The sequence below is a fragment of the Muntiacus reevesi genome, chromosome 3 (assembly GCF_963930625.1).
Source record: "Muntiacus reevesi chromosome 3, mMunRee1.1, whole genome shotgun sequence".
Classification (NCBI taxonomy): Eukaryota; Metazoa; Chordata; class Mammalia; order Artiodactyla; family Cervidae; genus Muntiacus; species Muntiacus reevesi.
The window spans coordinates 88,475,468-88,487,873 of record NC_089251.1 but is presented as its reverse complement, the minus strand read 5'-3'; the positions used below and the strand labels follow the sequence as shown (position 1 = coordinate 88,487,873).

The following is a 12,406-nucleotide window of genomic DNA, read 5'->3' as shown; positions in this document are numbered from 1 at the left end:
ATTTATTTATTTTTGGCTGTGCTGGGTCCTCATTGCTGTGCCAGGCTTTCACTAGTTGCAGCGATTGGGGGCTACTCTTCAGTTGCGGCACAAGGGCCTCTCATTGCAGTAGCGTATCTTGTTGCAGAGCACGCGCTCTAGGCGCTTGGGCTGAGTAGTTGTGGTGCAAGGGCTTAGTTGGTCCATAGCATGCGGGATCTTCCTGAACCAGGGGTCATGCCTGTGTCCCCTGCGGTGGCTGGCAGATTCTTAACCACTGAACCACCAGGAAAGTCCTACAACTGTTTTTGAAGAATGGTTAAATTTTAAATAAAGAACTGAAAATAAATACATTCCAGATGATAGCAAGCGTACCAAAACGAATTTGGAAGCCAAAAGAATACTCATGAGTGCAGAGAAACAGGCACTTACATAATACCAGTGGGAATTTAAACTCTTAACGGCAGCTTGGCAATAAATCACGAGCCTTAAGAAAACAAACATTCCTTCCTATATGGCAGTTCTATTTTTAGGAATCATCTTAAGAAAATCATTAGAGAAAATGAACACAAGAAGTTCATCCCACCTTTATAATACAGAAACGTTGGAAACACACCAACTGACAGAATGTTAATATGGAAGTGAGAAAGAGCAAATGACGGAGCATCATGCTGTTACCATAAGAATGGGTGCTTGGGGAATGGGTGTGTGTATATGTGTCTGCATGTACATAGGGGAAGTCAGCAAACTTATATCCACCACATTGTGAACCATTTTTAGCTCTGTATAGTTAGACAGCTGATGACCTTACTTTTTTCCTTTTTGCTTTCCAATGTGATCAGTTCAGTCGCTCAGTCATGTCCGACTCTTTGCGATCCCATGAATCACAGCATGCCAGGCCTCCCCGTCCATCACCAACTCCATAAACATGTGTTATTTTTTGAAATAGGTTTTAAAGAAAAACAGAGCTTAATAAGAATCAGAATAGGGACTTCCCTGGTGGTTCAGTGGCTAAGATTCTATGCTTCCAGTGGAGGGGGCCCGGGTTCAATCCCTGGTCAAGGAACTAGATCTCACACACTGCAACTAAGAGTTCACATGCTGAAACTAAAGATCCTGCCTGCCACAGCTAAGACCCAGCACAAGCAAAAAAAAAAAAATTTTTTAAGAAAACAAAAGAAAAAAATCAGAATAAGGGGCAACTGTTTACAATGTGTATTAAAAATGTATTTTTTTCTACCTATTTAAATGTTAGGGAAGCTATGACCTTGGTTAGGTTCTAGAACTTACAGAAATTTAGCTTGAAAAGGTCCCCTCCCACCCAGCACCAATCCCACTTGCCTGGAAAGGCTAACTGAGCTGCTTTTTCTTTTAACTCTTAAAGAATTGTACATCTGTATAGGTAACTAGTTACAGACTAGCATTTTCTGTTTATCTGTAGTTGACAACTTTGATTTAGAACACCAGAAGCATCTGGAAGAATCTTTTCATTTCCTTGATCCTTGTATCATTTTATCCTTTCTTTTGCTCATGTTTAGGTTCTGTCATAATGAATGGATCCAGTGTGGCGAATACATCACCCAATATAAAATCCAAGGAGGACCAGGTGTTAAATGGACATGATGAGAAGGAAAACCCATTTGCAGAGTACATGTGGATGGAGAATGAAGAGGATTTCAACAGACAGGTAAAGAAATGAAAGGCTAATGATACATGTAGTTCAGCAGCTATATTTTACCATCAGTCTGTCAAAAGAGAAATGTGTTCATTGGCTTTAGAATAACTTGAAAATATGTAGAAGCCTGGTCAGGGCTGACCAAAAAGCAACTTCAGTTGCTAAGAGATCAAATTGAAGATACCTTGGAGGACGATATTGAAATTTTTCTATCATGCTATTTAAAAGAGGATATAATGCCATGGTGTTCTGGTGTAGGCTTCTGGGAAACAGTAGCTGTGTGCAGACAGACCAGCCTGGCATGCCTCAAGTAGGAACTCAGGGACTGGCAGAATGCAAGTCTGAGATAGTGTATTTGGTGGGGGAAGGCTAGACTGCTTCCAGAAAGATCCAGCAGTAATCAGTTGTCTTATATCTCTGTGGTTTTAACAGCCCCAGGTAAGCACTTCAGGTAGACAGGTGACTCTGCAACAACTTGATGCCTGCCCTCCATCATGTTGCTCTGCCACTCCCAGGGCATTTGGCAACTGTAGGATACCTGGAAGTCTTGCTACAGGTGACTTTTCCTTTGGATTCAACTATATTAGCTAGTTTGGGTGATTATTTTTGCTTGACCAGCCCTCTGGTGGTGGCATATGAAAATGTGAATCAGTCACCAGGCAGCCTGCAGGAAGGGGATGGCCAAACATGAAGCGGGAGGCCTGTTAAAATCACACTAGTCTCCAGAGTGAAGCATACTCTTTACCAAGAGTTAACAGGTCTGCAAAGAAGTATAAAATATCCTTGCTATATATTGCTTTAGATTTAAGACACTCTTTTTCAGAAATATGCAAGTTGTTTAAACATTCGAATTATTTCTTCCTGTTTTGAAAGAATTTTCTACTGGTATGCCAGAAAGTGTTCTTTATATCTTTCTAAGGTTCTGAAAGTATTTTTCTCCCAAAGGGGCCTTATTACTAGAAATGTGGACCAGAAGTTGGGAGTTGGTTTTGGTTTAATCTCCATTGTCCAGGTAGTAGTCTAGTTACATAGTTCCTGGACCCTTTTCATACTTGTAAAATGGGAAATTTAAGAACTGCCTCTCAATAAGGTTGAAAAAAAATGTCAAGCTTTAAAATGATTTTCTGTTAAGTGCCATAAGAGTGAAAAATATCTGTGTCACGTATTAGATCTGTGAAGACCTGGAATTTCTGCTATTTTGACTATTTCCTCAGTCTTATTTTTTATGGAATTTGATTGAAAATACTAAAAGTTATATTTTTTTTCTAGCCTTTCATTAGAAGCATCATAATTCTTAGTAGATCTCATACAAGATCATTCTTAGTTGCAAAGTAATAACCTCTGAAAGAAAGAGGTAGAAAAAAAGCTAGAAAGTGTGAGTCCCACTGGGACAGTTAAGTCTGAGCTCTTCCCCTTTGCTTGCCAGGTGGAGGAGGAGCTGCAGGAGCAAGAATTCCTGGACCGCTGCTTTCAGGAGATGTTGGATGAGGAAGACCAAGACTGGTTTATTCCATCTCGAGACCTGCCTCAGGCCATGGGACAGTTGCAACAACAGTTGAATGGACTGTCGGTCAGTGACGGTCATGATTCTGAAGATATTTTGGTAAGAGCATACGTAGTTCCACATGTGACATAGTGAAAAGAATATAGGATTTGGAGTCACAGTCTCTCTTTTTGACCCAACAACCTCGGGCAAGCTTTGGCGCCCTCTGAGTCACTGTTTCTTCACTCATCACTGGGCATTAACAAGGGGGTGAACTGAAGACGCATTGCACCTCTGAAAGCACTGTGGAAGTGTGAATGCTGTCGCATCACAAACTTTCATTTTCTCCAGCGGGATTTTCAAAACAGAATTGGAATTAAGGGTAAAAATTTGAACATGGAAGAGGTTTGGTTTCAAATTATCATTTGCTGTTGTCCTTTTCTTTTACTGTCCCTCAAATCTGTATTTATAGTTTTGAATGATTCTCTTATAAAAACTGCTGGTTCATTTGGGAAGGAATATACTTTAACAGACTGTTTTCCACTTCTAATTAGAAGACCAGATAAATGAATTCCCTGCCTTCCATGTTTACTTAATGTCAGAATTCCATAAGTGACATTGGTCTTGCACAATTCATGTCTGAATGATTTTGCCTAGCAGTTTGCTGAGGTTTTAGGTCAAGATCTGGTGATTCAAAAGAGTGGATTACCAAAGAAAGGATAAACAAAAATAATATAGGGATTGTGGTAACCAGTCTAGTTTGATGGAGTACTTTGATTTTCATTGAGTTAAGATACTTGTGAACTGAAAAATTATTTTTTGAGTCCAAGTTAACAACCCTCTAATGAAAGCATCATGAAGGGAAAAGGAATCTAAAGCAGGAAGGAGAAAATGAGGTTAGCAAGGGACCGAGTCCTTCAGGAGCCACTGAGAACACTCCAGTAATAACGGCCTGAGTTACAAGGAATTCTGTTTGTTTCTCTCCTTTGGGCTGAGAGGAAGGTACTGGTAATAACAGAAGCAAGGAGAAAATAAATTTTAAAGTGCTAAAGTGCAGCTTGCCTTGGGATTTATTATCTCTTGGTTCTTATTTCAGAGCAAAAGTAACCTGAACCCGGATGCCAAGGAATTTATACCAGGAGTGAAGTACTGAGCTGACAGGAAGCTCTGAGGACTCGTATGTCCCCGCCTCTGGGGACAGCGCTGCACAGGAAGGCGGAGCTGAGGGGGGTGGATGGGCAGGGGGTGCACATCGGGGAAGGGAACAGCGGTTTAACTTGACACTGTGAGCAGAGTAACTGATGCGCTCGGTCTTTCTCTACAAGCCTCTGAGTATTTCTCTTTTGTTCTACTGACTTTCATTTGAAGCAATTTCCTATTATTTTTATTAGCTTTTCGATTTAGGGAAATTGCAATCTTTTCCCATGCCCTCATCAGGAATGTTCTGCTGTGTGTGTTTAAAAGAATAAGCTGACCAAGAAAATCTGGGTGTTTAAAGATGCCCTACCCACCTTGCTGTCTACTTACCAAGGGCAGTGAACACCTGGAGCACTACATATTCAGTCTGTTGATCTGGATGGGAAGAGGGACAGTTGGAAGAAGCTAAACCAGAGTACACAGCTCCCCGACCCCTGGGGGTTTCCTGCAGTGTGTTGGGATTACCACTGGCCTGCTGAGCCCATGTCTCCTTGCCTGAACCCCATTCAAGAAAACACAGGCTTAAAAGTACTGATTTACCAGTACTTTAGATGGTTGATAAACCAACTTTCATCAACCATCTTTTGATGGTTGATGAAAGTATAGAAGGAGAGGAGTGGGATGGTGGTGTCACTTGAGTCATTGATTTACTGTTGACCTACTCTTAAGCTTTTGTTTACAGCTACCATCAGACTCATTATTTACAAAGTAAAAGAGCTCTAGGGTGGATTTGCCACCTCGACTCTCTTGGTGTCTAATCCCCTGTCTCCTTTCTGCCCTGAATCCTATTCTGTTTTTAAGAAGAGACTGTTACCAAAGGTGTGTGAGAGGCATGCAGTGCTGGCCATCAGCTTCAGTCTGGAGAGATCATCCTTGAATCCTGATAGTTATCATCTTAAATTTATTTTGACAGTTCTTTCCTGGCCCTGTGAAGACTTGGTCCACCTGTATCTTACTTTCCTTAGAAAGGTTTGTGTACTTTTATAAGTCCATGTATTTTTCAGAACGCTAGCAAGAAGCTCTGTTCATAGTTTGATGCGTCTCCCCACCTTACAGAATTATGCAAAAGGACTCCAGAAAAGCCTAGGAGAGTGAGTCCCGCTTGACCCTGTGACTGTGTGATGCACCGGGACAGTTTCAGCAGTTATAAAATTTTGCTGTTCCCACACACCCAGCTTTTTGCGTTTTCTAGGTTGAACTTTCTGGGTATATTCTTTTCCTGCCCACAGGTCACAGATGTTTTGGTTGTTGTTGATACTCATAAGGAACTAAGCTGGGCACCAGGAGATGCCTTTGTATGCTGGAGAGGTTGGTGGCAGAGTCAGGTCTAAAAAAGAGCGTTCTGGTCCTGGCCATTCTCCCAGAATGGGCGAGGACTGGCAGGGGCCTGAGGAGAACAGTGGCCCCTCTGTATGACCGCCACTGTCTTATATGACAAGCCTGTCAGGAAAAGATCATGGAACTTGAATAAAGTCTGTAAATTCAGTATGTGTTTATGGGACAGAGGTTGGAAGGAAAGGACTAGGGTCTGGAAAACTTAAGAATTTCTCCTTTTTCTTATGAGGTCCCTTGCTGACTTTTCTAACAGCCGCAGGTTAATGTCAGATTGAAAATATGAGCCCGTATTGCCAGATGGCCTCCTGAATTTGCAAAGCCTCTACCTTAAGAGAATGGAACTCTTTTAACTTGTGATCAGGGAGGGCTACAAATAAAGAAATGTCTTAATTCCAGCTTCAGCTTTCAGCTGGAATGGTTGCCTCTGATAAGGTGAGGACCTTGGAAGTGTAGAAACAGAGGTCTCTTTCTTCCAGGACTGCTGTTCCTCCTTCAGTCTGCATTAACTTGTCCAAGCTCAGAATTCTAAAGGCTGGTGAAAGTGTGTTGGGATTGCAGAAGAAGCCGTTTTCTAGACCATGGTGTCTCCATCACAAAGAGGACCAAAGATTTTCTTATGTGGCTCCTGGCCTGGGAAGTCCTTCAGGGATCTGCATCGAACCATTTCCTCATCCTGATGAAGGCGTGCCCTTCTGACAGCAGGATAGGCTAAGCTGTTAGGTATGGTCCAAGTGGCTTGCTTCCTCTTCTGCTGTGGGTTTTATCTTGGATGTCAGTGTGGTTTCATAAGGCATATTTGGTCAGGACTAAGAAAGCTTCCTGCCAGATAAGCAGTGAAACCTGAGGACTGGCCTTTCCAGTCCTATTGAGACAGTTTGCTGACCCCAGGATCAGGAAGTGGCTAGCAGTGTGACCTCCTTTTTAATGTGTATGTTTGTGCTTCTAATGGTTCCTCTTGCATTCTAACTTTTCTCCATCTGTTTTGTGTTGTGAGGTGGGAGCACGATTGTCACCCAGACCACAGGTCCAGCTGTAGTCAGTTTGCCAGCTCCTTAGCAGGAAATGCATGTGGGTCTTACTGGGTCTTCAGTGAAGAAAGGCTGGACTCAGACTTTTCCTCGTAGGAGAGGTTATGGATGCAAGCCAGACTAGATACCTTTACCTTTTCAGGATGAGGCTGGTATTATTATAAGTGATGATTTTGATGTTGAATTTAAGTCACCACTCTTTAAGGTTTTGTTTTGTTTTTATTGGCAACTGGAAATTTAAGTATAGAAACAGAACATGTATTTTTAACAATTGGTAATTCTGACTGGTCCCAGTGTTATTTTATTAGTGATTGATTTTGTGGTTATTGGACTCTTAAACTTCCAAATGAAAAGTATTTTATCTCTTGGTCTTCAAGGAGAAAAAACAAAAGAAATGCCTTTTAGTTTCTCCAGCCCTTTGAACTGCAACAGAGAATTTGATGGATACAGCCTAGGTCTGAGCCCCTGCAGCTTTGGGTCTTTGGGCCAGTTTCTGACTGCTGCAGTTGACTTTAGGGTATCACATAAGGCCAAACCCAAAAAAATTGTAAAGAAAAGGCTGGACCTTTGCAGCACCTTTAGTTTCCAAAGTCAAAACAGCTGGGGTCTCTTTTATTAAAGTTACAATGCTAATTATGACTTTAAGGTGTTTTTAGAGGTAATCAGCATTTTTCAAATTGTATATTACTGTAATGGCAAAGTTCTGTCTTGTGTTTGGAGATGCTGGGAAGTAAGGTCAGTCAAACACTTTGACCTCAGAGTGTAAATCCATGTATGTCAGGGAGGAAAGTTGTGTGAAGAGGTAACCAAAGGAAACTTCTGCATTAGCGCTGCTGCAGAGCCAGCATGTAAACACGGGAGCCCAGGACGCCACACTACCGAGGTGGGAGGGGGCAAGTGTTCTTCGCTAGGGGTCCTGGCATCTGCAGAGCCAGTATGTAAACACAGGAGCCCAGGACGCCACACTGCCGAGATGGGAGGGCGCAAGTGTTCTTCTCTAGGGGTCCTGGCATTACCTTTAATAGTGTTGTTTGATTTGGATTATATTGATGTAAGAGCTCAGCCAGAGACCTGACAGTTTTGACCAAGATTTGGAGAGCAATTGGAAAGACTGTATATCCCTGGCCACTCTCTTCTGGGGTGGGTGTAGAGCTCGTTCATTTGGGAGGTGGGTGGAGAGAGCAGGAGGACTGGCTGAGATCTGTTGAGCATCAGGAATGTTGGTTTCCTCCTGCCTTTGCCCACAGTCACCCATGTGGATCGTTTCCCCTCTCAATGCCCACACAGATGTTGGTTCCTGGTCCCTGTGTGGTAGACAGTGTACTACTTTCTGCGGCCACTGCTCTGCTGCCTTGCAAATTTCATCCACAGGCTTGATTAGTCACAATTTAGTAAGGTTTTTTCCCCTCTGTTTTTAATCTTCTATTTCTCCCATCTTGAAGCTGCCACTAGTGACAAAGGAGAGGGGAATAGGAGGCTGACCCAGGGACACATTCAGGTTTCCTACACGGCCTCTGTACATGGCTCACTGCATCCTGAGTTCACACTATCCCTGTGTACGTGCTAAGTCGCCTCAGTCGTGTCCGACTCTTTGCAGTCCCTATGGACTATAGCTCACCAGGCTCCTCTGTCCATGATTTACCAGGCAAGAATACTGGAGTGGGTTGCCATGTCCTCCTCCAAGGGATCTTCCCAGCCTAGGATCGGACCCAAGTCTCTTAAGTCTCCTGCATTGGCAGTCAGGTTCTTTACCACACTAGCTCCACCTGGTCTCACTGCCCAGTCCTCCATAGCGATCCACAGCCCAGATTTTGCCGGGGGACAGGGGGTGTCATACAGTGGGACAGCTAACTACACTGATCTCTACAGGGTGTCACAGCTTCATCACCCTACCCCCAGGGGACAGAAGAGAAATCGACAAAGGAACAGATGCACTGTCTTTCAAGAAAGACGCTCTTTATGTTTTGTCATCAGGAGTCTCATTTGTGAGGTCTGCCGAGCTTTCTTTCCCAGCCCTGCCTTCTTACTGGCCTCCTTTTAATATTGTAAATAGTAAGGGGACATTCTAGGCTGTGGAAAATGTTTTCACTCTGTAACTCAACACTAATTAAGAATCTCTCTTGTTGATTGTGGGCCTTCGGAAATGTTTAATGCTTGATGGGTGGTTTCCAAGACAGGGACTTTTTTTTCTAACACCTTTATTGAGGCATATTATCATAAAGTTCGCCCATTTCAAGTGTACAAGTCAGTGATTTTAGTAACTTTCCTGAGTGGCACAGACATACAATTCTGTTTCAGAGCCTTTTCATCCCCCTCAATAAGATCCTTCATGTCTGTTTACATGGCACCCATGGTACTTGCCTAGCTAGGCAACCACTAATCTACTACTATAAATTTGCCTTTTCTGGACATAATCTCAGTGGAATCATACAATCTGGTCTCTTGTATCTGGCTTACTTCATTTAGTGTATTTTTTAGGTTAATCCATGACATGTATTTTATGTTACTAGTTTGTTCTTTATTGCTAAATAATATTCCAGTGATGGATATACCACATTTTGTCAGCAGGGAGTCTTACTAAACTTGGATTTCAACCTCTTGGGGTCTAAATGGAACCCTGAGAACATAGGATTCATGGGGGAGCTGCTGTGCCTGTCAAAGGAACTGCTTATCAGAACCAGCTCTGACATCAGTAGCTCCACGAGGAGCCTGAACTACTGCAGAAATTTTTATAATTTTGCAACTTATTTTTTGTTTGAAAATTTCATGCCGTCTATTGTCAGGCTTCTGAAGCATCTGATAATTAACAAGTTAATGAGCATGTGTTTGAGTGGAAAGAAATGAAACCATCAGTACTGTGTTGGATATTTTTATCTCCTCAGCTAGACAGAGGAATCTCTGAATTTAATGTTATTTCTATTACAAAGCTGAACACGTGTTAAGATCGTGCTGCCTTTGTTGGATCGATTTAAGAAGAGGACAGCCAGCAGAGCGGTCAAGAGGAGAAAAGGAGTGAACTTTGTGGTACATCCCAGCGGGTCTGTGCACGGCCTGTGCATCTGCTGGTGTGGATGGTGAAGTGCTGACAGGGCCAGGGCAGCAGCTCAACACCTCCAGCAGGCCCAGGCCTGGACTTTGGGCCTTTTCCCTATTTCTCAGGTGTTTAAAAGCTGTTTCTGTTCCTTTATTTCCTATGTATACATTACATGGTAGTTGTTAATACTTCTTTGTGGGAGGGGCAGAGCTTTAAAATTGAAGAAAATAATTTTCATAAAAATGTCAAAAATGGAAAAAAGTTACTTTTTAAAAAATTTGCTATACAAAGTGGCAGCTGTTGAAAATCTCATTAAAATGAGAATAAAATGCATTTGCTGGCAGTGGTACTGTTTTTCCTTCAGTGGGGCCATTATATTAGGAGATGTGTGTGTGTGTGTGTGTGTGTGTGTATGTGTGTGTGTGTGTGTGATTTTGTCTCAATGTAAATCAGTTTTAGTTGCACAATTTTCCACTCTAAAAAGTGTTACAAAGTATTAAGAGCATTGTCTTGGAAGTCAGACCTGAGTGAATCCCATCTCCATCACTTAGTGCCTCTGGCCTGAACCTGTTTATCTGTCAAGGTATAACACCTTCTTTCTGGGGCTGTTATGAAAATTTGACCACATTTAATTTCAAATACAGCCTGGCATATGATCAGCACTTAATACATGGTAGTAATATTGGCAATAATGTGAGTACCTTTGAACAGAGGCGGTAACAGGAAATCCTTGAGCTTGAAGGATAGGTGTTATTTTTCCTGTTCCTGGGCAAAACTTACTCCTCTCTAGAAAACAATTAAAGGGATTCTGTATTTACCTTCCAACTACTGAACAAGTCTGAGAGCCTGCTAGGTACCTGGCGTTGTTCTAGGCACCAGGGCTGCTGAGGGTAATAAGCAGGCATCATTCCTGCTCTTGTGCAGGTTAGTTTGTTACTGTTTACCTCCCTTGAATCTCCCATTGATGCCCTGAGAGGCTTTATTTTATATGGTAGAAAGATCAGGAGTTCAGACCCTAGCTGATGGGTTTTGAGTGCCTTTCTTTGCCTCCTTCTTACAATCAGGTTTCTAAAAATCTGAGCTGACTTGCCTATTTACAGCTTTTTGAGATACTGATTCTATACAGGGCTTGAACAATTCCCAGTGTTTAAGATGTATATCGTTTAGAACTTTCATTCAAAATTTTCATTAAACTAAATATAATAAAGTACAGATACTGTAAACAGTACAGTCCATACATTTTCACCAAACTTTGTTAGTATAAGGGAATCATTCATTTTTAATCTATATTAAAAGCCTTCAGAGCACTCATCACAGTTGGCAGACATTTCAGTAACTGCTGACTGGGTGGCCCAGATGAGAGCATGCTGTCCACGAGATAACGCAGGTAGAGTGAGGCAATGCTGGCCTCTTCAAGTGCAGTTTTTGTTCCCAGCTGTCTTCCTTGGCTGTTGAGCTCAGGTGAATACATGCATTCCCAGTGACTTGGCACTCCTTATTAGGGAAGGAGATTATAAATTTAAAGGAGAATCACATTAAAAATCACTTATTACCTCCTGTACTGCAACGTCTGTGTTACAGAGCCTGACAGGAGAATAAGCTACCCCATCACATCTCCTTTGGCCAAAGGAAACAGGAACACATCTGACCTTGTACACTTTAGTGTTGCCTTCATTTTTTCAACTAGTATTTAGTGAGCACTCACGAGTTGGCACTAAAGTCAATCAAGTTGTGCTCCTCAGACCTCCACTGTTCAACTGGAATAGTGGAGCCCTGACAACGGTATGAAGTGATGGCTGTTCCCTGAAGAACATAAATATGTCTTATTTAAATTCTTCATCAATAGTTTCAGATTCTAAATCCAAAATACTGTTAGACCCTGGTCCTGCAATCATGTGAAGATGTCTCCAAAGTTCGTGGCTCGTCACTTGTGTTACTGAGATGGAGTGAAGGCACTTTGCTTGTGTCCCTGACTCTGCACGCTTGTTGGCAGAGGATGCACTGGAGGCTGACGGAGAGCTGACCCCAGTGGTCTGAACCATACCTAGACAGCTGACTGTCCCTCCAGAAGGGAGTTGGCTTGAGTTCTTACTGTGTTGAGCTAGGCTGATGGGACTGAAGCCACCACAGTTCTGCTCTAGACAGTGAAGTTAACAGTGTCATCTGACTTGGGAAATAAGCCTAATCAGAACGCCAAAGTTACTGGGTAGAGCTCCCTCAAGGGCAGATCCAGGACCTCCGCAGCAGAAATTACCCGAAGTATTTAGTAGAAATGAAAACACCATGTCACCTCATCCTTGACCCACTGAATCAGCTTATGAAAGGGGGAAAAATCTAAGTTTAAAACAAGCTCATCAATAACTGATGCACAGAAGTTTGAGAGCTGATGTCTATGACATGATCCATGCCTTCTAACAGCTTACGATCTAGACACCCAGAGAGGCAGCCACTCTAGCTCAAGATTCTGTCTTCAGTCTTCTCTGTGCAGCATGGACAGAACAGGAATCTCTGGGCTTGTTTTTATCAAACTGCAGTATCCAGAGGACAGGAAATCATGTCTGCTCCTCAGCGGTTCATTGCCGGTGCCACATGACAAATAGGAAGTGTCATCTTGTAATGGGAGCCAGGCCAGCCGTCACCCTAGCTGCGTCTAGTTGGCCTTGGAGCTCAGCCAT

The 12,406-nt window shown here is 42.6% G+C and overlaps 1 protein-coding gene across 6 annotated transcripts in view; it reads left to right on the top strand.

Annotated features, from left to right (window-relative positions):
* PAIP2B (poly(A) binding protein interacting protein 2B) overlaps window positions 1–10,074 on the top strand; it is a 39,783-nt gene extending 29,709 nt beyond the window's left edge. For 4 of the 6 annotated variants that reach the window (XM_065929499.1, XM_065929496.1, XM_065929498.1 and 1 more), the window contains 3 exons: window positions 1,518–1,666; window positions 3,081–3,257; window positions 4,234–10,074. In XM_065929499.1, coding sequence (XP_065785571.1) covers window positions 1,529–1,666; window positions 3,081–3,257; window positions 4,234–4,290 — 372 coding nt within the window. In that variant the 5' untranslated portion in view covers window positions 1,518–1,528 and the 3' untranslated portion in view covers window positions 4,291–10,074. Of the gene's footprint in view, window positions 1–616; window positions 669–1,517; window positions 1,667–3,080; window positions 3,258–4,233 lie in introns of those variants that run through there. The other 2 variants (XM_065929495.1, XM_065929494.1) reach the window with 2 other exon arrangements.
* The last annotated feature ends 2,332 nt before the right edge of the window (window positions 10,075–12,406 follow it).